Source organism: Bos indicus, chromosome 5, assembly GCF_029378745.1.
Source record: "Bos indicus isolate NIAB-ARS_2022 breed Sahiwal x Tharparkar chromosome 5, NIAB-ARS_B.indTharparkar_mat_pri_1.0, whole genome shotgun sequence".
In the NCBI taxonomy this organism is placed as follows: Eukaryota; Metazoa; Chordata; class Mammalia; order Artiodactyla; family Bovidae; genus Bos; species Bos indicus.
Window position 1 is genome coordinate 117263805 of NC_091764.1, and position 24209 is coordinate 117288013.

A 24209-nucleotide genomic window follows, 5' to 3' on the forward strand; every position below is an offset into this window, starting at 1 on the left:
CCAGATCCCAACAATTAGTGGCTCACTGTTTCTATCCCAGTTATGCTATTTTAATTTCTTTAATATTTATTTATTTGGATCTTTATTGCAGCCCGAAGGATCTTCAGTTGCAGCACGTGGGACCTAGTTCCCTGACCAGGGGTCGAACCTGGCTCCCTGCCCTGGGAGCTCCGAGTCTTACCCACTGGACCACCAGGGAGGTTCCTATGCTGTTTCACTATAACCAATTAAATTCGAAATCAGGAATGAACTACTTTAAATTCAAAGCCACTTAGGGACTTCCCTTGTGGTCCAGTGGTTAAGACCCCCGCCTTCCAAGGCAGGGGATGTGGGTTTGACCCTGGTGGTCGGGGGAGGGGCAGCTAATTGTGGTCGGGGGGCAGCTAAGATCCTACGTGCCATGTGGCCTAAAAAGGCAAAACATAAAACAGAGGCAATATTGTAACAAACTCAACGGAGACTAAAAATGGTCCACATCAAAAAAAAATCTTTAAAAGAAAACGAAGCCACTTAAACAAAACACATGTCATTTCATCTGGGTAGATTTTCAGTGGGCTCTGGTTGCCCAAGCTTCCTCCACTGTCCTTCCAAAGAAAGCGAAAAGTGAAAATGAAGTCGCTCAGTCCGACTCTTTGCGACCCCATGGACTGTAGCCTACCAGACTCCTCCTTCCATGGGATTTTCCAGGCAAGAATACTGGAGTGGGGTGCCATTTCCTTCTCCAGAGGGGATCTTCCCGACCCAGGGATGGAACCCAGGTCTCCCGCATTGCAGGCAGACGCTTAAGAGGGTGGCTTAAATAGCACGGGTCAGTGGAGACCCCGGAGCTGTGGTCAGGAAGCAGAGCCAACACCCGGGGGCCCGGGGTCCAGCCTTTGGCCATGTCCCTCAGGAAGGGAGTGGATGGAGGAAACTTCCGGGCACTCTGACCTGTGAGCTGGAAGCCTGGTGTGAGGCACAGGTGACCGGGGCCTCCCCGCGCCCCCGAGCCCCCCGGGGAGAAGTGGGGGGCCCCCTACCTGTGAAGTCCTCCTGACACTCGCACGTGTAGCCGCCCTCGCGGCTGCGGCAGCGGCCGTGGGCGCCGCAGGGGCTGGAGTAGCACAGGTCGATCTCGGTCTCGCAGTAGTCGCCGGTGAAGCCAGGCGGGCAGCGGCACCGCAGCCCGTTGACCGGGTGGATGGGCCGGAAGAGCACGGTGGGGGAGCTGATGAAGGGCGCCGAGCTGTCGAACTTGAGCACCGACACGCACTTCATGTAGTTCTCGCACGGCTCCCGCAGGCAGATGTTGTCGTCGAAGGGCAGCACGCGCTGCGTGGACACGGCCGTCAGCAGCGTGCGGTTCAGGTAGATCTGCTCCTGCAGGTCCTCCGACGGGAAGAACTTGTCCCGGACGCCGCCGGGCAGCAAGGCCGAGAAGGTCACGTTCAGGATGTTGGCGCTCACGTCCGTGTCGTTCTGGATGTTGAAGACGAAGACGGCGTCCTTGGTGGTGGACAGCACGGCGGCCACGCCCTCCACGAAGCGCGACAGCAGCGGGGACAGGAAGCGCTCCTGAGACATGTTCTCCAGACGCACGGTGATGCTGTTGGTTAGCATGTCGTCCGTGATGACCGTGACCCGCAGGGTGCAGAGCGCCGCCACGCTGTGGATGCCGTCTGTGAGACACAAGGTGGGGGGTCATTCAGAAGCCCGCCTGCCCGGTCCCCTCGCCCGGCACCCCCGAGCCCCAGGCCCCTGCCCACTCGTGACCACGACCTTGACCCCGCATCCCAGGGCCTGCTTCCCTCCTCCCCCAGCACTCGGCTTCTGAAAGCACAGCTCCCGTCACGCCCATCAAGCTCAGGAGCCCCCGGGGGAGCCGCCCCCCCAGCTCATCAGGGCATCTCAACCCTCACCACACAACCCAGCCCTCACTGCCTGAGACTCTGGCCTCACACACTTTCCTCCAGACGCGGGGGGACGCCGAGACCCCGTTCTCCCTGCTCTCTCCTCTCTCTGCACCTGCTCCAGCCACCCACCCACCCCCCAGCCCAGCTCAGAGCCCACGGTGTCCAGCACGGTCCCCGCCCAGGTACGGCCTTGACCTCTGCTGCGCTGACGGCCTCTCTCCTCCTGGCTGTGTCCTGCTCATCTAAACACACCCGTGCGTGCTCAGTCGCTTCAGTCGTGTCTGACTCTGCAACCCCATGGACTGCAGCCCGCCAGGCTCCTCCGTCTGTGGGATTCTCCAGGCAAGAATACTGGAGTGGGTTGCCATGCCCCTGTCCAGGGGATCTTCTCAACCCAGGGACTGAACCCATGTCTCTTACGTCTCCGGCACTGGCATGCAGGTTCTTTACCACGGGCGCCACCTGGGAAGCCCAGCATCCAGGAGAAGCTCACCATGTGTTGCTTTAGGAAGACACAGGAGAACACGGCCTCTCAGCCAACACAAATGACCACTCATGAAGGGAGGTCCTCAGGAATTGGTGGCCAGAGATGGCGGAGGGTTTGGGTCACCAGGCTGAGCAATGCCCCAGGTTCCCAGCCCAGAACCAGGCGGGCTGTCCAGCGGCTGCCCCAGGAACTGGCTCTGGCCACGATGGCCACAGGGCAGCTCCGTCACCTCCAGGGCAGCCCTGAGGTGCAGCCACAATGCTCAGGGACCTCCACCTGCTCCCGTCCACCGCCCACACCACGTGCTCTGGGGCCCGAGAAACACCTGGCCAAATTCTCATCCCTGTGACTCAGCTCGGCTCTGGGTCCCGGCAGCCCAGACGGATGCCCCACAATGCGGGTGCAGCCTGTGCCCTGCATGAGCACCCCCGCCCTGGTTCCCTGGGGCATCTGGGCAAGCTCTGAGCCCCCGGCGGGCCCCACCCTCCCAGAGCTTGGGCTGGGCTGTGCCCCCGGACGGTCAGGGGCCAGGGACCACCTTCCAGCCTGAGTCTGGGAAGCCTCAGGACCCCCGAGAGGATGCGGTGAGGTGACAAGGCCTGGAGACCACCCTGTCCCTCTGGACCCGGCACAGCCGCCACCACACTCAGCTTGCCGGGAGCCCTTAGAAGGCACGGCAGGCACAGCATGGGAGCTTCTGCCCTGGGACGGGTTTCCTCAGACACCCAGGAGCCAGAAGCCACTTGTGGGGAACCCTGAGTCACAAACCTGTCCAGACAGCGGAGAAACGTAACCGCTGCAGAAGTCACAACACGTTCGGGTGCAAACCTGAGACTCCCAGGGATTCTAAGAGAAGCCGGCATTACCCCATTTGACAGGCGAGAAAAACTGAGACCCTGGGAAGCCAAGTCTCACACCTGAGAACTCACGCTTGGTGGAGGGGCCCCCGGCTCCCCCAGTAACCACACCCACCGCCTAGCAGGTCAGGCAGTGAACGCCCTCTGACGGCTCCACCTGGTCCTCACGATAACCTGGAAAGGCTGACTTTTTTTCTTTTCGGCCGTGCTGCTCTGCTTTCGGGATCTTAGTTCCCTGACTAGGGACTGAACCCAGGCCGCTGGCAGTGGAAGCATGGAGTCCTAACCACTGGACCGCCAGGGAAGCGCCCACACACCTTACGGTCCTTATGGTCCTGCGTGGTCCATCCTCACCACCCTCCCTTGTCTTAAAGACACCCCCCTGCCCCAGGGCCCCTGCGCGCCGCATCTTCTGCCTGGAACACGGCGTCCTTGTCGCTGGTAGCTGCTCCCTGGGCCACCCGGGACTCAGCGGCACGACCCCCATCAGAGGGGCCTTCCGCGTTCCCCGACGCATGCTCTGCCACACCCCCACTTTAATTCCCGCACAGGAGCGGCCGCGGCCTGATTTATTTGTTCATGTCCGTTCTTCCCCCAGTGAAGTCGTGAGGACCAAGAACCTGTAGGTCTTGTTCCTGCTGCACCTGTCACTTCTACAGCGGTCCCCGGCACTCAGAGGCCGCTGGACAAACATTCGGGGGAAGGTGGGAGGGGGCAGCAGAGGGGGGAAGGGAAAAACCTTGTCCAGCGGCATCTCTTTAACCCCAAGACTGACATTAGCACCAACAGTTTCAGAGACTTCATTTTTCCATCCAAGCTATTTTTCTGCGGGTGTTTCTTTTCTCTCTCTCTCTCTTTTTTTTTTTTTTTGCAAAGGCCCAATGTAATAATACGAGACATAGGATATTCTTTCCTGGTAGCACTTGTTATGAAACATTCTTTTAATCTTAAACCACACACAGATGGGTTCTGGTCCGAGATTCGAGGGTCATGCTGGTTTTAAGCTCAAAAGCTCAGGCCATCTGGGTGTGCTCTGAGCTGTCCTGCCCTCTCCCTCCCAGGGGTCCAGGGCTCAGACCCTCCCACAGGGAGTCCAGGAGGGCAGAGCACAGAGGAACATCCAGGACCAAGGAGCCAGGTTATGACCAGAAAACAGCACTGAATATTAACTCACGTCAAAGGTGCTTATGCACCTTACTGTTAATCTTACCATTAATTTATTTCAAGACCATGGACTGTCCTGGACAACCAGGTCCTGGAGACAATGAATTTGCTCTGAGTTTACATCATCTGGGTTGGATTTCTGAGTCTCCAGGAGCACAAACCCGACTGCCCATCAACAGGGAGCCACAAAATAAAAGGACGGCTGTCTGCACCGTGCAGCTCAGCTCAGCCACACCCACTGGGTGACATCCCCCTCCACGGGCGTCAGGGCAGACCCAGACAACGTGAAGTTCGGGGGCAAAAGTAAGTCACTCTTCACACAACACACATGTTTCCACGCAAGTCCAGAGAGCCACTAGCATGGGGAGCAAAGACTTCAGTGCTGACAGGGATTCTGTCTGGGTTGCTGAATTTGTTTTTAAATCAAAAACTTTTTTAGTTTGTTTTTAAATTTTAAGGAAAACTTTTATTTTAGAGTAGATTTAGTTTACAGAAAAATTGCGCAGACAGTGCAGAGAGGTCCTGTATACCGAGCATCCAGTGTCCTGTTATTCAGGAGCTCAGTCGAGTCCGACTCTCTGCGACCCCATGGACTGCAGCACACCAGGCCTCCCTGTCCATCGTCAACTCCCGGAGCTTGCTCAAACTCAAGTCCATCGAGCCGGTGATGCCCTCCAGCCATCTCATCCTCTGTCGTCCCCTTCTCCTCCCGCCTTCAATCTTTCCCAGCATCAGGGTCTTTTCCAGTGAGTTGGCTCTTCGCATCAGGTGGCCAAAGTACTGGAGTTCCAGCTTCATCGTCAGTCCTTCCAGTGAATATTCAGGACCCAGTTACTCCCACAGTTAATTTTATTATCACACTGTGTGGGGTGTGTATTTGAATGAAGCGAGATGGACACACTGTTCACCGGAGCCCGCACTCCCCTGTCCTTTCTTCGGTTTCGCCTCCTGTCCTCGGCGTCCCAGGACCGCACAAGACGTGTAGGCGTCCCGTCCCCTGCTCCTCCAGCTGTGACGGTTTCTCAGACTTTCCTTGTTTGGATGATCTTGACTGTTTGCAGAAGCTCTGGTCAGGAATGTCGCTGATGTTCAGGGGCCTTTCACCTGCTCCTGCCTGAGCAGCCGTCCAGTTGATCACTCAGAAGCCTGTTTCGTTTGGGAGAACAGGGAGCTCCCCCAGGACTCCCCGGGCCTGAGCTGCAGGTCCTTCGTCCGCGGCTGCAAATGGGGCTGGAACCAGGGCCTCCAAGCCGGGAGGGCGAAGGGCTTTCGCCAGCTCAGCCAGGTCCCCTCATGGTCCCTGAGTCACAGAGAAGAGACAGAGGAGAAGGGCTGCAGGGCTGGGGCACCCACCAGTGGGCACCGCCCACAAACCCCAGAGACCGCAGGCGAGGGGGCCTCGAAGGTCTTCGTGGAGGGAGGGGCCCGTCCACGAGCTCGGCTCTGGTCAGGGGGCAGCCGTCGTCCACAGTCTAGACCCTGGGCTCGCTCAGCCCCGCCCGTCTCAGTGCCCGCAGAGCCGGGGGCCCTCAGTGGGCAGGGGACAGAGCTGGGCTGGCGGAAGGTGAGACAGGAAGGCCCCAGGAGGCCGGGGCGTGGGGTCAGTCGGCGGAGGGCAGCCGCCTTCCCAGCACGGAGCATGGAGAAGGCAGGAGGGCCCAGATGGCCGCGGCCTCAGGACGCAGGCGTGTCGGGACGGCCGGCCCGCAGCCTGGGGCTCAGAAAACACCAACCCTCTCTGTGCGGAGACCGGAAGTCCAAAGTCAAGGGTCAGCAGTGTTGGTTCCGCCCAGGGGCTCAGAGGGATGACCGGTCCCTTGGTGCTGACCTGGCGTCCGGTGCCTGCCAGCAGTCCTCGGCCTGCAGACACCTCTGCCTCACGTCACGCCGTGGGTCGTGTGTCCAGATTCCCCTCTTAAAAGGACACCAGTGCTGGATCGGGACCCACCCGAGTCCAGGAGGACCTCCTGACCGTGCTTAGCTTCATCGTACCCGCACAGGTCCAGCTACATCACCAGATCATCAAGTGAGGCCAACACGCCCGACACTCGTCAGGAAACACCCGGCCTCACGAGGCACAAGGATCGGGGAGACCTTACAAAGGAGTGGGTCCCGGCACAGGTATGAGACGGAGGAACCTGAGGACAGAGCGCTGAGCAAGAGGGACCAGACACAAAAGCGCAGATGCCGTGTGAGCCCAGGGACATGGGGCAGCCAGAGCGGCCGAGCTCACGGAGACAGAGCAGACGGCGGGTGTCGGGGGCCGGGGGGGCGGCTAGCGTTTAAGCGGGACAGGGTCTCAGCTGCGCAAGATGAACACGTCCTGGAGACGGACGGGCTGACGGTCACACAACGGTGTGAGTGGACTTAATGCCGCGGACCTGTACACAGAAAAACGGTTGAACGACAGCCTTTATGTTATAAATTTTACAGTTTGAATAAGAAAGATGAATACACAAACAAACAGGAAGGATGAAGAAATGAATAAAGAAACAGCCAAGATCCCAAAGCTGCCTTCTCCTCTCACTCCCACTTTTATTTTTTACTGTAAAGCTTCCTGATACGGGATAACTCTGACTCAGAGACGCCCTCTCCTAATTTCGTGTGTGAGCGAAGCTCCTGTCCCAGGGTCGAATTCAGCATCCACAATATCGAGTTATCCCATGAAACAGTGCGTTGTGTCCATGCCGGACAGAACCTTCTGGAAGGCTGAAATCGTACCAGGCCTCACTACCTCCAGGAAGGCTTCTCACAGCTCCCAGCCGCCACTCTGACCCTGGGCTACAGAAGCTGGGAGCTGAGACGCATTCTTGTCAAGATAAGCACTTTCACCTAAGAGTCAAGGATCGGTTCCTCAGAAAGTTAAACATGTAATTGACACCTGACCCCGAATCCTACTCCGAGGGGAAATATAAAATAAATGAAAACATATATCCACACAAAATCTTGTACGTGGTCCTTGGCGCAGCCGACGACGATTCACAAGAGCCAGGAAGTGGAAACCCACGTGCCCATGGACTGATGCATCCTATCTAAACAAGATGTGGTCCAAAAAAAAACACTAGAAACTAGATGCGGTGCCTCCATATGACGAACTCAGACACAGGGAGACGAAGAACTGACAACCTCAGAAACACGCTCAGGGAAGGAAGCCCGTCTCAGAAGCACACACTACAATTTCACACGCATGAACTGTCCAGAACACGTAAATCCATGATAATAGAAAACAAATGGGGCTGCCAGGGACGGGCGTGGGGCCTGCTGGTGGGTGTGGGTGTCCCTGGGGTGATGGAAATATCTGGGGACTAGACAGAGGGGTGGTTGCACAACACCCTGAGCGTACCAAATGCCACTGAGGCGTCCACTTTGAAACGGCTCATTCTACGACGTGATGTGAATGCCGCCTCAATAATTAAAAAGGAAAAAAGAGTTAAGGATTCACCCTATAAAGAGTATAGTTTTATCTTGCATGAGATTATCCAAAAGGAAAGAAATTATTTTAAAAGGCATTGTGGAGCCTCCCTCGTAATCCAGTGGGTTAGGACTCTATACTTCCCCGGAGCACAGGTTCGATCCCTGGTCAGAAAACTAAGATCTGGCAAGCAGTGCAGCCAAAAAAAAGAAAAAGGCATTGTAAGAAGGATTTTCTTAAAACTAACTGATGAACTGAGTCAGAGGAGATGAGCCGACAGCGGGCAGCAGAAGCTTTGACAGAGCTGGGAGCCACGTTCTGACCCATGGTGACGGTGAAAACACGAGTTCCCGCTCAGGCCAGGCCGGCTGTTTACACTGTCAACTGAACGTTGCGAAAGAGACTAGCACACACCCTCAGTGAAAACACAGCGGCAGCCCCGGCTCCGACTGGGTCTCGTGGAGCGTCTGTCAGGGACCGCTGTTGCTCCTGGGTTTTGTTTTATTTCCAGCACTGGCTGAACAATGCGTAGCCTCGCTGGCTGCACAGGAAGCCAGCAGTCAGATCCTCCCACACTCCTCGCTGGGGACAGAGGCTGTGTTACGTTTCGGGGGAGAAAGGCAGAGAGGCAGGGCCTTCAGCATCCGGCTGGGCCCCCGCACCGTGGGCAGCCCGCGGACACTAAGGGTAGGGGTGGGTAACTTGCGGCTGGGGGCCGGCCCGGGCGCTGAGGGCGCGACACAGCACTCCCAGGCCAGGTGGTCACCCACCCCTGAGCAGCCCCAAACACAAACGACTCCAGACCTCGGCAGACGTCCACGGGGGCAGAATCACACCCAGGTGACAGCCCTGCTCTGGGAGACCACACGGAGGTTTCTGGACTCTTCTTTGGCTTGAGATTGGTGGTGAGACCCGGGAGCTGGGCGTCAGGCAGGACGGCCCAGGGGCTCCATGCCTCCAGCAGTGCAGTGGGGCTTCCCTCCACCGTCGGGGCCAACGTGGAGTCAGTCCGGCCTCACTCTGCCCTGCCAGAGCCAGACAGGCCACTCTTGTGTCCCATCCTAGGAAATCGGCCAAAGCTCCCCCACGACAAAGACTCAGGTCCAAATGGATTTCAAAGAACTAGTGACTCAAGCGCACTCCTTCTTATAGCTGAGTAACATCCCACTGTGTATAGCACAACCTCCTTATCCGTTCATCGGGTGATGGACATCCAGGTTGCATCCGTGTCCTGGCTGTTGTAAACGGGGCTGCAATGCACATTGGGGTACACGTGTCTTTTTCAACTCTGGTTTTCTTCAGGGAATGTGCACTTGCAGCGCAGCAAAGGAGACACAGACATTTTAGACACAGTGGGGGAAGGAGAGGGTGGGAAGATTCGGAAGAGCAGCACTGAAACCTACACGTTACCACGAGTAAGACAGACCGCCAGTGGGAGCTCGATGTACGACGTGGGGACCCAAAGCCGGCGCTCTGTGGCAACCTGGAGGATGGGGTGGGCAGGGGGCGGGGGGGTCAGGAAGGAGGGACACACACACACACATAATGCTGATCCACGTTGATGTACGGCAAAACCACCACAGTATTGTAAAGTAGTTATCCTCTGATTTTAAAAAATTGGGGGGAAAAAAGAACTGGTGAGTGCCCTGTCCTGCCTGGCTCCGAGCTGAGCGACGACCTCCAGGGTGATCAGGGTGACATGGCCCCGGCACCTGCCGAGGGTCACTCATATGTCCTGCGGCCCCAGGCAGGTCAGCCCGAGACTACAGTGGGCAGTAAAGATGAAACTGTTAACCCAGTTAACTGTTAACTGTTAACCCTGCAGGCTGCTGAGCCCATGGGCGCTGCCGGGGCCTCTTCAGTCACTGCAGTTAGCGAGCAGCCCACAGGCAGTCCGGGAGGTTCCAAAGAAGCAGGAGACCCAGGAAGCCTCTGGGCAGGAGACGTGGGCCCCAGTGGCGCTCGTGGGGGACAGGTGAGGAGGGGACCCCCTGCTGTTACTCGGCACTGTAAATCTTTGTCTGTGGCTTTGCGTGGTGGGCAAAATAATGCTTCACCTCCCCAGATGAGGCCCAGTCCAGAGGCCCGGAACCCGTGAGTGTGTCACGCTACGTCACGAAGGGTCGGGCTGCTGATAGGCTGACCCTGGAACAGGGAGACCATCCAGGTGGGCCCAGTGTGACCACAGGGCCCCGAGAAGCGGAAGAGAAGGCAGTGAGAGAAAGGCACAGGGATGCCGCACCGCCGCTGCGCAGACAGGGAGGGGGCCCGAGCCTGCGGTGGGGGCGCCTCTGGCTGCTGGAGGAGCCGGGCGGAGAGTCCCCCCGGGGCGTCTAGACAGGAGCGCAGCCTGCCACAACCCGGTTTCTTCCCAGTGAGACTGTGCCGGACTCCTACCCAGCGAACTGAGCAAGGATACATCCAGGTTGTCTCCAGCCACCATACTTGTGGTCATTTGTTACAGAAGCCGTGAAAGATTCCATCCTGTGAGGTTACCGTAACCTTGACACCAGCGTCAGACAAGGAGAGGGCTTCCCTGGCTCAGGGGTTAAGAATCCTCCTGCCAATGCAGGAGACAGGAGAGCGAACCCTGGCCCAGGAAGACCCTACGTGCCTCAACTAAGACCCTACGTGCCGCAACTAAGAGGGTGAACCACCAACCCCCGAGCCTGAGCTCTAGAGCCTGGGAGCCACAACTGCTGGGCTCTCACACCCTAGAGCCTGTGCCCCTAAGGAGGAGCCCCCGCAAGGAGGAGCCCCCGCAAGGAGGAGCCCGTCACCGCAACGAGAAGAGCCCCTGTTCTCCACAACTAGAGAAAAGCAACGAAGACCCAGCACAGCCAAAAATAAACAAACAAAACTATAAAAAAAAAAAAAAGACAGAAATCAGACAAGGAGAGCACTGGAAAGAAAAAGTACAGGCCACACCACTCATGGACAAAATGTAGTAACCCTTTAAAAAGGAAACGAAAACGAAACCTAATAATTATTAAAAATAAAGCAGAAAACGAAATCTAATAATTATTGAAAATAAAACAGAAAACAAAATCTAATAGTTATTAAAAATAAAACAGAAAACGAAATCTAATAATTATTAAAAATAAAGCAGAAAACGAAATCTAATAATTATTAAAAATAAAACAATGTATCAAAACCAAGTTGGATTTATCTTAAGACTTTAACATTTGAAAATGTGCTAACATAACACTTTTTTATAAAAAGCATATTTGCATCTCAATAAATAGAGGAAAAGAGTCAGTAAAATATTGCAATGACTCCTAACACAGACGCTAGCAAACAACGGCGAGACGGACACTTCCCTCAGATGATAAACACAACAGCAAACAGCGCACTCAGCAGAGGTGCCCACCACGTCCACTTCCACGTCGTCCTGGAGGCCCGGTCAGCGCCATGCACATGGATGAGTGAATGAAGATGTCACATCGTTACTCACAGATCATGCGACGAACGACACAGAAAACTCCACAGGCTCTGCAGGCAACTCGTCAGAACGCACCAGAGCGCATAGCAAGGTAGCTAAAGAGCGAGACAAAAACATCTGGACTTCCCGGCGGTCCACAGTTAGGACTCTGCACTCCAGTGCAGGTGGTGTGGGTTCGATCCCTGGTTGGGGAACTAAGATCCAGCATGCCACGTGGTGCGGTCAAAATTTAAAAAAAAAAAAAAAATTTTTTTAATCTCAAAGGATGCCTTAAAAAAGAAAAAGAAAAATCTAGCTCATTTCCTATATACTAAATCACAAGTCTCATAAAACACAATTTTTAAAATATCATTTACAATAGAACGAATATAGACTGCACTTAAGAACTAATCTAATAAAAGATACAGAAGCCCTTTATAAACAAAAAGAATAAAAAGATAAACTACTATTATGGGAATACCAGACCACCTGACCTGCCTCTTGAGAAAGCTATATGCAGGTCAGGAAGCAACAGTTAGAACTGGACATGGAACAACAGACTGGTTCCCAATAGGAAAAGGAGTATGTCAAGGCTGTATATTGCCATGCTGCTTACTTAACTTCTATGCAGAGAACATCATGAGAAACGCAGAGCTGGAAGAAGCAGAAGCTGGAATCAAGATTGCTGGGAAAAATATCGATAACCTCAGATATGCAGATGACACCACCCTTATAGCAGGAAGTGAAGAGGAACTAAAAAGCCTCTTGACGAAAGTGAAAGAGGAGAGTGAAAAAGTTGGCTTAAAGCTCAACATTCAGAAAACGAAGATCATGGCAACCGGTCCCATCACTTCATGGGAAATAGATGGGCAAACAGTGGAAACAGTGTCAGACTTTATTTTTGGGGGTTCCAAAATCACTGCAGATGGTGACTGCAGCCATGAAATTAAAAGACGCTTACTCCTTGGAAGGAAAGTTATGACCAACCTAGATAGCATATTCAAAAGCAGAGACATTACTTTGCCAACAAAGGTCCATCTAGTCAAGGCTATGGTTTTTCCAGTGGTCATGTATGGATGTAAGAGTTGGACTGTGAAGAAAGCTGAGTGCCAAAGAATTGATGCTTTTGAACTGTGGTGTTGGAGAAGACGCTTGAGAGTGCCTTGGACTGCAAGGAGATCCAACCAGTCCATTCTGAAGGAGATCAGTCCTGGGTGTTCTTTGGAAGGACTGATGCTAAAGCAGAAACTCCAATACTCTGGCCAGCTGATGTGAAGAGTTGACTCATTGGAAAAGACTCTGATGCTGGGAGGGATTGGGGGCAAGAGGAGAAGGGGACGACAGAGGATGAGATGGCTGGATGACATCACCGACTTGATGGACAAGAGTTTGAGTGAACTCCAGGAGTTGGTGATGGACAGGGAGGCCTGGCGTGCTGCGATTCATGCGGTCACAAAGAGTCGGACACAACTGAGCGACTGAACTGAACTGAACTATTGGCAGAAACAAAGATGATCCAACCATATTCATTGATAGGAAAAGCCAACATGGAAAGGGCAGCCCTTCTCCTCTAACTGACACAAGAATCACTGCCTTATCTGTCTGGGTCCCAAAAGGGTCCCTCACAGAACTGGCAAGACAGTCTGTAATCCACAAGGAAGACAGACAGACCAGCACAGCCAGGCAGGGTGAGGGGGACAGCTTGCAGGAGACGTGACCGCTCGTCCGAGTCCACGGTAACTGGAGGGGATTGACACGGAGCAAGCTAGAGCCAGGATAGAAACCAGAATCAGACCCACGAGCACAGGAAAACGACAGGTGGCTGAGCTGCCGCTGGGAGAGAGGAGCATTCCACAGGTGGGCCCGGGGCCGTCTATCTGTTATTGTTGTTAAGTCACTAAGTCGTGTCCGACTTGAGACCCCATGGGCTGCAGACCTCCAGGCTCCTCTGTCCATGAAATTTTCCAGGCAAAAAACATTAGAGTAGGTTGCCATTCCTTCTTCAGGGGATCTTCCGGACCCAGGGATCAAATCCGTATTTCCTGTGTCTCCAGCCTTGGCAGGCAGATTCTTCACCTGCTGACTCACAGGGAAACCCTAGACCAAATGACACTGGATCCCCGTCTCACACTGAACACGAAAAGCAATTCCAGGGAATTAAGGCCAGCAGTATGAAAGGGAAAACCTATTTCAGAAGGAACTGTACAGAACTACTGTTTATGATCTGAGGCAAATAAGGATTTCCTAAGATGTAAATCATGATCTTAAAGGGGAAAAGTGTATCATTTTGATATTAACTAGAAGAACTTTACAAAGAATATGATTTTAAAAATTAATGACGAGACAAGCCACAAACTGGAAGATATCTGGCCCTAAAACAAATTTAAAGATGCTCGACATCACTAGCAATTGGAGAAATGCAAATCCAAACCACAGTGAGATACCAATTTACACCCAAAGACTGGCGAAAGTGAAGAAGCCAGACTCCCACAAGTGACGGCAGGCCCATTCGAGGGAGGCACGGCTGCTTACTGCTGGTGGAAAGTGATCGGTCCAATCACTCTGCAAAACTCTGGAGTCACCTAACCCTCAGGCCCGATGGGGAGAAACTTTCAGGGGAGTCACTCCAGGGGGATCACCCCAAGGCAGTCACCGCTGGGGAAACCACGCCCCCGTGGGCAGGAGGTACACAGATGTCCAAGCAGCAGAAGAGATCCAGTGGAACGGGGACTTCCCTGGCAGTCCAGTGGCTAAGAATCTGCCTTCCAGTGCAAGGGACACGGGTTTGACCCCTGGTCAGGGAGCTGGATCCTGCAAGCCTCGACTAAAGACCCCGCAAGTCACAACCAAGATCAAAGATCCCGCATGTGGCGACCCAGACCTGGCACAGGCAAAATGAATGAAATTTTTAAAAAAGAATGGAATGTTCACAGACGAAACGCCACGCAACAGTGAAAGGAACCAGCTACAGCCTGAAATGCCGACACGGTGCCGAGTGGAGGGGCAGGCCGTCGTAAGGTCACGCAGCGGGCGCCGTGCACACAGCCCAGACACAGACACGACCCAGTGAGACAGGGCCAGGTCCTCTGCCTGAAACCCCTGGGGCCGGGTGGTTCTGGAATTTGGGAGTTTTTTAATATGGAAGTTATAAACAGTGCATATTCCATTTTACATAACAACTGATCTCGCCTTTGAATGGGTAATCCTATTGCAGACTGAGTGTGAACAGTCACACGAACAAGGATAAAAACTGTCAACAGCCTCCCACTGGTCTGGGTCTGGTTTTGCTGCCAAATGAATTTTTGATCTTCATGACCCAGATAACCACGATGGTGTGATCACCCACCTAGAGCCAGACATCCTGGAATGTGAAGTCAAGTGGGCCTTAGGAAGCATCACTACAAACAAAACTAGTGGAGGGATTCCACCTGAGCTATTTCAAATCCTGAAAGATGATGCTGTGAAAGTGCTGCACTCCATATGCCAACAAATTTGGAAAACTCAGTGGTGGTCACAGGACTGGAAAAGGTCAGTTTTCATTCTAGTCCCAAAAAAAGGCAATGCCAAAGAATGCTCAAACTACCGCACAATTTCACTCACCTCACATGCTAGTAAAGTAATGATCAAAATTCTCCAAGCCAAGCTTCAATAGTACGTGAACCGCGAACTTCAGATGTTCAAGCTGGATTTACAAGAGGCAGAGGAACAAGAGGTCAAATCGTCAACATCTGCTGGATCATTGAAAAAGCATGAACGTTCCATACAAACATCTACTTCTGCTTTATTGACTATACCAAAGCCTTTGACTGTGTGGATCACAACAAACTGTGGAAAATCCTTTAAGAGATGGGAATACCAGACCACCTGATCTGCCTCCTGAGAAATCTGTATGCAGGTCAAGAAGCAACAGTTAGAACTGGACATGGAACAACAGACTGGTTCCAAATAGGAAAAGGAGTACATCAGGGCTGTATACTGTCACCCTGCTTATTTAACTTATATGCGGAGTATATCACACAAAATGCTGGGCTGGATGAAGTACAAGCTGGAATCAAGACTGTTGGGACAAATATTAATAACCTCAGATATGCAGATGACACCACCCTTATGGGAAAAAGTGAAGAAGAACTATAGAGTCTCTTGATGAAAGTGAAAGAGGAGACTGAAAAAGTTGGCTTAAAGCTCAACATTCAGAAAACTAAGATCATGGCATCCGGTCCCATCACTTCATGGCAAATAGATGGGGAAACAGTGGAAACATTGGCAGACTTTATTTTCTTGGGCTCCAAAATCACTGCAGGTGGTGACTGCAGCCACGAAATTACAAGACGTTTGCTCATGGGAAGAAAAGTTATGACCAACCTAGACACCATATTAAGAAGCAGAGACATTACTTTGTCAACAAAGGTCCGTCTAGTCAAAGCTCTGGTTTCTCCAGTAGTCATGTATGAATGTGAGAGTTGGACTATAAAGAAAGCTGAGTGCCGAAGAATTTGATGCTTTTGAACTGTGGTCTTGGAGAGGACTCTTGAGAGTCCCTTGGACTGCAAGGAGATCCAACCAGTCCATCCTAAAGGAGATCAGTCCTGAATATTCATTGAAAGGACTGATGTTGAAGCTGAAGCTCTAATACTTTGGCCACCTGATGTGAAGAACTGACTCATTTTAAAAAACCCTGATGCTGGGAAAGATTAAAGGCGGGAGGAGAAGGGGACGACAGAGGATGAGAGGGTTGGATGGCATCACCGACTCAACTGACATGGGTTTGAGTAAACTCTGGGAGTTGGTGATGGACAGGGAAGCCTGGTGTGCTGCAGTCCGTGGGGTCGCAAAGAGTTGGACATGACTGAGCAACTGAACCGAACTGACTTTGATTTTCAGACTTTGGGATTTGGGGAAAGCAGCTGAGGGCTATGGACTGGCATCCTAACATCTAGGACCACATGGCCCAGAGTCAAAACAAACACCAGGACAGGACCGGGAGGTGACACCCAGGGGGCTTCAGGGGCGTGGAAGGCTGCACTGCGCATGTGTGAGTGTAACTGTCCTTTGTTATTTCATAGCTTTGAACTGTTTCAAATCAACAGTGAAAGTTCTGTAAAGGCAATGGGAGTGCAATGGGGGTGATGGAAAGGGGCGAAGCGGCAGGCCCGAGGTTTCAGGCTTGAATGGGGATCCTGTTCCCAGACAGGAAGGAGGTGAGGTTTTCCCTGTCTGGGCAGTGATGGGATTGAGGGATGTGTGGTTTTAAAACAGCCACAAATGTGGCAACCTCCTCCCACCCACAGGTGAACGGGTGTCCCCTTCCTCTGGAATCTGGGTGGGCCTCGGACGGCTTCAACTAACAGAAGAGACAAGACTGTCGCAGCGTGACCCCCGGGTCACAGCGGTCCCCGATCCCACGCTGCCCAGCCAGCCCTGCCCCGCCGCCCACCTCTGCCGTGACCCTGGGCTCCTGGCTCCCCACACGGAAGGCGGGACGGCAGGCTCTCCCCCTGAGGCCCAGGAGGGCTGTGGGGCTGCGTCTTTGCTCTCGTGAGCCGTGACCCCCTCTGCTTCTCCCACGGCTCAGGCTGCTGCCCCGGGCCCAGGGCGTGGGGCCCGGGGACGCCCAGGACACCCCGCCTCCGGGAGGAAGGGCAGCCTCCCACGTCTCCTCCGCTGTTTCCCACGAAGGCTTTCCAGAGAGAAAATAATTATTAACTGCAGAGGCTTAATGAGGAGAGGAGCTGCGAGGGTTTCTAATACCAATAATTTGTACCTATTTATGAGCAAATGGGCTACAACAAAGGCGGCTGGAAGCCACCGCCTCAGATTCCACTTCCCTTGCCTCCAGGTAAGAGAGCGCAGAGCTGAGCACAGCGTGTGTGACGCCAGACAAGACCCAGGACGTTCCCAGGCCCCCGGACCCTGCCAGGCTGGGACACGCCTGAGGTCCCCGGACCCTGCCCGGCTGGGACATGCCTGAGGTCCCCGGACCCTGCCAGGCTGGGACACGCCTGAGGTCCCCGGACCCTGCCCGGCTCTGACACACCTATGGCCCCGGACCCTGCCCGGCTCTGAGCCCCTGCAGAGAGGGCTCTCAGTCCAGAAACCCAGGGAATGAGGCCGTAGAGAGGGAGCTGCAGTGGTGGGGTGGGGGGGCCTGGCACCTGGGCAGAGTGCGGGCCACCCATCCGGCCCGCCCCCTCGCCTGCAGGGCCCCAGCACGGAACAGCACCAGCCCTCCAGCCCAGCCTGTGGCAGCAGCCGCCGCAGGCTTACCCTTCCTCAAGAGACAGGGCAGAGCATCCGACGGGGACTAGGGTTACCCTCCCGGCCCCCTGCCAGCAACGCCCTCAGGGCCCTGAAGTCCCTGGCAGAGTAACTTCACTGAACCCTCTTCTGAGTTACAAATGCCACTGGGAGGTTATATTAAGGGCCTGGCCCCTTGGTGCCTGAGCTCCCCAGGTCTGAGGGGGCAGCTCAGGCTCCCCACGAGGGAGGCAGCTGCCCTCACACCGTGTGGCCCTCGGAGATGCTGGACTGACATTCTCTATGAGCTCACCCCCGTGCTACCGGGACAATAAACACCCGGCCTGGCCCCCATCAGGGGCACGACCACCCTCCAACAGCAAGGACCATCTCTGCTGCTTCCCGAGGCCCTTCCCTCCCACCGAGCGAAGACCCCACGCGTCGTTCTCTCCGGGGCAACTGCCCTGGGCTTAGTCGCTCTTGTGGCTGACTCTGCATCTCCATGGACCTCCAGGCAAGAACACTGGAGTGGGATGCCATGCCCTCCTCCAGAGGATCTTCCCAACCCAGGGATCGAACCCAGGTCTCCCACATTGCAGGCGGATTCTTTACTGTCTAAGCCACCAGGGAAGCCCATAAATATTGAAGTTCCCCTTCTCCAGGGGAACTTCCAGACCCAGGAATTGAACCGGGGTCTCCTGCATGGCAGGCGGATTCTTCACCAGCTGAGCTACCAGGGAAGCCTTGTTTCCTTTGGGGGAAAAGATCAAATATTGGCCCAGGCATCTATTAATTTACATGATACATCGAAACTGCCCAGAGCAGAAAAGCAGGATTTTTTTCTTTTTTCTGGTTAAGTATTTGCTAAGAAAATTCCAACCCTAAATTTCAAGAGACCGATTTTGTATGACCTAAGAAGGGTAAGACCTGGCCATTTTAGATAATTAACCAGAAACCAGACGATGCGCGGGAGAAAAGTCACTAGGTCCTCCCGGTGAAAACATATCTTTCAGCAAACAGCAGAAGTGTGTGTTTTGGCATCCTTTCTTCTCCTGTCTGTATTACATCTTAAATTTCTGGAGTTGAGTCTCGCAATTCGCTTTCAGGCCTCTTTCCTCTCCGTCCAGATGGCGAAACCAGGTTCCAGGATTCAAACGGCGGAACCACGCCTCCACCTCCTCTGTTCGGCTCCAGGGGAGGACGAGTCCTCCTTCCTCACAGGTGCCCTGGGAGTCTCCTCCTGCGGCCTTTGCTGGCGGCCACCTTACTGCCTTTCCTGGAAACTAATGAGCTGTGGGTCGGCTCTGAAGTCATCCGAAGGTGAAAATACTCGAGAAAGACTCAAAAGTCCGCACGCACGCCGTGGCCCACTCTGCTCTGCTGCTAAGACGCTCTCGTGTTGCAGGTACTTGGTAAAGTCACACATCAGGAATGTTCTCTGGCCTCTCGTCCCTCCCACCCACCTGTCCAGCCCTGTTCCCCCAAGGCAGGGGTCACACCTGTGTTCCCCAGCCCCGCAGGCCACCTCCTGGCTCCCAGGAGCACCTGCTGTGTGCCGGGCCAGGGACTTCCAGCCCTCCCCTCCTCCACACACACACAGGCACAGACACACACACACACACACAGGCACACACAGAGGCACAGACACACACACACACACAGACACCCACAGACATACACAGGCACACACACACACACATACACACACAGGCACAGACACACACACACACACACCCACAGACACCCACAGACACACACACACACACACACAGGCACACACACACACACATACACACAGACACCCACAGACACACACAGAGGCACGCACACACACACACACAGGCACACACAATTCTGAGGTTCTGAAGAACGCCAGCTCCAAGTTCTCCCAGTGGCGCCTTTAGCATGGGTCTAAACAGAAGGAAGAGATTAATCTAATATCAGATTTCCTGTTATTAAGTGATTAAGAGATGACTTAAAAACAACAAATTGGATTTCCCTCTTAGTTCCCCCAAGGGTCCTGGAAAGGATGTATGCAATTCGCTCAGGAATTACTGCGACTCATGACATTCACAACTCATTTATAATTTAAAATTGTTTGGGATAATAAGCCTTTTTAACGACCTAATCTGCAAGCTAAACTCAAAAAAACTAATTAAAATTGTCATCACTCATTAATGCAGCCAATCCTTGCAGCCCTCTGTGTTCTGAGCCCAGATCTCGGAGAGGAGAACCCACAGGGCTGTCTCAAGGAGTCCTCAGTCTGGTGGGGGTGACAGGAGGAACTGCAGACAATCGCAGCCTGAGGGGCATCCGAGGTGCAGATGGGGGTGTGTGGAGTGGGAGCGGGTATCCAGGGTGAGACTGGGGTGCTGGGGGAGGTGTCCAGCGTGAGATGGGCTTCGGGGGGAAGGGGCCTGCAGGAGGATGGGCACTGGTTGGGCAGCTGGTGAAGGTTACCAGTCTACACAGCCTTGGCCCTGGCGTTCCCTGTCCCTGTATGTCACTGCACCTGGTGACAAGGGACCTGCTCGTCTGCACCGAGACGGTACTCTTTTCAGCAGGTGGCACCTGGGGTCTCAGAGGCAGGAAGGGATAAATGGGCTCAGGTGCCCAGAAGCACCCACACCCCAGGGCAGGGCCTCCTTCCTGCTGATTATACACTGATCTGAAAAATTACCTGCCAGGAAGCTAGTTCTCCCGAAGCAAACCATTACTTTCAGTGTGCAACCAGTCAGAGATGCCTGAGTGGTTTTTCTTTGTTTGAACGTGTTAACCAACAGATGGCTGTTGTCCCCAATTCCTCTACTTGTCACAACCCAAAGGGCCAGCCGGTCAGGATCCAGGAGCAACCGTGCCTGGCCCAGCAGCAGGGGTGGTGGATGCCTTTCTGACGAGGGCGCTTTTAACTATTAACCCGGGGCCTGACTTTCCCACGCTCGGCTCCGGGGGCACCGAGACCATCATTTATCACCACCATGAAGGGTTCAATGACCGCGGGAGACAAGGAGGCCCAAGCTGGGGCGCCCAAGCCTCTGCAGGTGCCGAGTGGCCGTCCTGCCCCTTGTAATCAGGGGGCAGACGCTGCTGAGATTCCAAGGGGCCCTGGCGGCCCAGCCTCCCCTGACTCAGAGATGAGCCTGGGCCCAGGTCTCCGACAGCAGTGTTCAGTCTGTCTGGGAAGAAACACGCTAGGGCTGGGGGTTCCCAGGATGAGCCTTCTGCAGCTGCCCAGCCTGGTGGGCGTGAAAGCTGGCCCTTCCCCTGCCGTTCTCAGCTTCCTCATCCCATTTGCCACAAGCAAATGGGGCGCTTCCCGAGGCCAGGCTTTCAATGTGCAAAGAGCTCCAGGGCCACCCGGGCACCCCCACCCAGAGGCCTGGAGAGGGGCCCTGGTCTCCTCCCTCCAGAAGAGCCCCCAGACGCTCGGGGTCCTGCCCGGCCGTGCACCTGTTGACAAGGAGGCGGAGAACGGCTTCTGGAGGGGCCGTCAGGAGAGCTTCCAGCCGAGCCGGGCCCCTGAACACTCTGCCTGCGGCCTCCATCTAAACATTCCTATTCTCAGCCTCGACGGTTTATGTCACAGTAAGAGAGAAATAAAAACTCACCTGGGCACTCTAGGGCCATAAGCATTTTACTCAAAAAATACCTTTGAGGTACGACCTGGGGTGAAACGCCAGGTAACCCCAGATGGCCTCCCCAACCATGTCACAGGGCACGTGCTGCAGCCTGCAGACCTGGGGAGCTGGGGTTCGCCTTGAGAACAACAGAAAAATGCAAGCCTTTCCACTGATGCAGCAGCCCATGCTCCAGACACAGATGGGGTTTCCTCATCCACCAACCATGACCCAGCCCCCAGTCTGGCTTGACCCTGGGAACGTCATCAAGTCTCCATGCGATCCTCCTGGGCAGCTGTGACCAGGCCTCAGAGGGTCAGAAGGTTACGTGCCTTGCCCAGGGTCACCTAACTGGCTAATGGTGTGTGAAGCTGCAAGCCCATGTCCAGTCAGGGGCTCCAGGACCTTCTCACACTCGCTGCCTCTGCATGTAGGAGGGAGTCAGGACACCCTTCCCCCAGCGCAGGAAGGAGCTCAGCTGAAATCCGCACGGTACATCTCCTGAAGTCGGACTTCTCCACCCGGGCGCTATGGACACTGGAGTGGGCTCCTTCTTTGTCACGTGGGACTGTCCCCTGCCCTGGGACACTGAGCAGCATCCCTGCCTGTCAGCAGCAGCCACCACACAGTGACCCTGGTCCGTGTCCTTTCTCTCACTTGCCCACGGGGAGCCCCAAGGACAGGTCCCTCTAGCTGGAAAGTTTGCTGGGGCCGAAGGCCTCCAGGGACAGAAGGATAAGCTGGGTGAGGACGTGACGTGCCATTGGGGTGCCCGGGTGCCTGGGGGAACCGCTGTGCAGGACCCCTGCCTGTGAGCAAGGCACCTGCCAACTTAGATGGAGCAGAATAGGCCCAGCTGATGAGGAAGTTAGTACATCTTAAGACAGGTCAAAAGAGCATATTGAGGACGCAGCACATCCAGAAGCTCGACGGCAGGCACAGGACCCACCCTCACAGGGAGTAACTCAGCTCTTCTGTGTTCTCGATTTATTCTTTGTTACTTGATCAGTTAAACTTTTGAACATGCAGAGCCTGCTTTCCGGGCTCTCTGGTCAGTTCCGCTGGCCTATCTATCTAGCTGTCCCTGGCTAGTGGCCGACCCTCTTAATCACAATGGCTTTGTAACAAGCCTGACACGTAGCCGACCAAGTCCACCCTCCTCGTCCTTCAAGGTTGTCTTAGATCTTCTTGGCCGGTATCATGTACAAACAAAGTTTACATATGATTTTATTTACCTGTGAGCTTATATGTAAATTAACATGCAATTTATACGTGTAAATTTACATGTGTGTGTGTTAGTCGCTCAGTTGTGTCAGACTCTTTTCGACCCCATAGACTACAGTCTGCCAGGCCCCTCTGTCCATGGCATTCTCCAGGCAAGAGTACTAGAGTGGGTTGCTATTCCTTTCTTCAAGGGATCCTCTCAACCCAAGGATCGACCCTGGGTCTTCTGCATTGCAGATGAATTCTTTACTGCCTAAGCCATCAGGGAAGCCCAAATTTACATGTATTTACATGTAAATATTATATGTATTTACATGTAAATATTATATGTATTTACATGTAAATTTTATATGTATTTACATACGTTTCATAACTAACTTGTCCATTTTTTTCAATTTCCCCTAAAAATCCTGTGGGTTTTGGTTAGTATTGCTCTGAATCTATACATGAGTCTGGGGGGAAATGACATTTCTACAATATTGAGTTTTCTAATCCAAGAACACAGTTAATCCCTCCTTCACGTACTTAAGTCTACCTGAACTTCTCATAATAACATTTTAGAGTTTTCTGCCCATCTTTTATTACATTTACTTCTAGTTATCTGATCTTTTCTGCTATTGAAAACGATACATCTTATTTCATTTACCATTTACTGCTTGTACACAAGAACACATTTGATTTCATATATTACCCAAGCATCCAGCAGTCCTATTGAGGTCCCTTATTATTAACCATTTACCTGCAGATTCTTTCGGATGTTCTCTGTAATCACATCATCTGTGAATAATAACAATGTTATTATTAATAGATTTTATTATTCATAATAATAACAGTGTTATGTTTACAGTTTTTTTTTTTTTTCTTGTCTTATTGTATTGGCTGACTTCCAGCACAATGTTGCAAATTCAGAACCTAAATCAAAGGTCTGGCCTCTGCTGCTAAGTCACTTCAGTCGTGTCTGACTCTTAGCGACCCCATGGACTGCAGCCTACCAGGCTCCTCCATCCATGGGATTTTCCAGGCAAGAGTACCAGAGTGGGGTGCCATTACCTTCTCCAGAAGTAGAAACCAAATGAATACTGATTGGGTGATACGAGCCAAGTTATTAGTGGCACCGAGTGTCACCACAAGGCTCTTGGACTTCATGCCAGGAGATCCCAGTCCAGTCTGTTAGCAAATGAACAAGGCCACAGAGGGTCTGAGCAAGTAAAAGTCACCTGACCACAAAGTAAGACAGAAAAAAGCAGGAGAGAGAGGATATATCTGAACAAAAGGAGCAAAATCTTTGTTGTTTGAGTCAATATGACAGCTCTCCTAGAGAATCAGTTCAGGAATTATTTTAATTAGAGAGCTTGTGATGGTGGCTGGATGCAACATCACCAAAAATTCATTACTTCACAGCACCCACCAAGATCCAGTTAAAAATACAATCAAAATCAACAGAGTCCTCACCACAGCAACAAAACCCATGAAATCCCTAGAAATGAGCCTAAAATGAAGCCTGTATGTGGAGGAGATGATTGATTTCACCACAGCACATAAGAGATGACATAAAGAGATGAAAACATACCATGTTTCTAAGGCAGAAAAGCAAGAGCTGACTCACTGGGAAAGACCTCGGTGCTGGGAAAGATGGAAGGCAGGAGGAGAGGGGGCAGCAGGGGATGAGATGGTTGGATGGCATCACCGACTCGATGCACATGAGTTTGAGCAAGCTCCAGGAGATAGGGACAGGGAAGCCTGGCATGCTGCGGTCCACGGGGTCGCAGACACGACTCAGTGACTGAACTAGAAGATACCCCTTGAACCAAAGTGTACTGGATTCCTGGACCTGCCGCAACAAATTGCCACGAACTGGGTGCCGTCAACACAGCAGGAAATTATTCCTTCACGGCCGCGGA

General features: G+C 53.3%; 1 protein-coding gene across 2 annotated transcripts in view; it reads right to left on the reverse strand.

Moving 5' to 3' along the window:
* Positions 1–24209, reverse strand: part of CELSR1 (cadherin EGF LAG seven-pass G-type receptor 1) — a 145957-nt gene that overhangs the window by 89979 nt on the left and 31769 nt on the right. For both annotated transcript variants that reach the window (XM_070790585.1, XM_019959994.2), the window contains exon 2: positions 1020–1658. In XM_070790585.1, coding sequence (XP_070646686.1) covers positions 1020–1658 — 639 coding nt within the window. The remainder of the gene's footprint in view (positions 1–1019; positions 1659–24209) is intronic.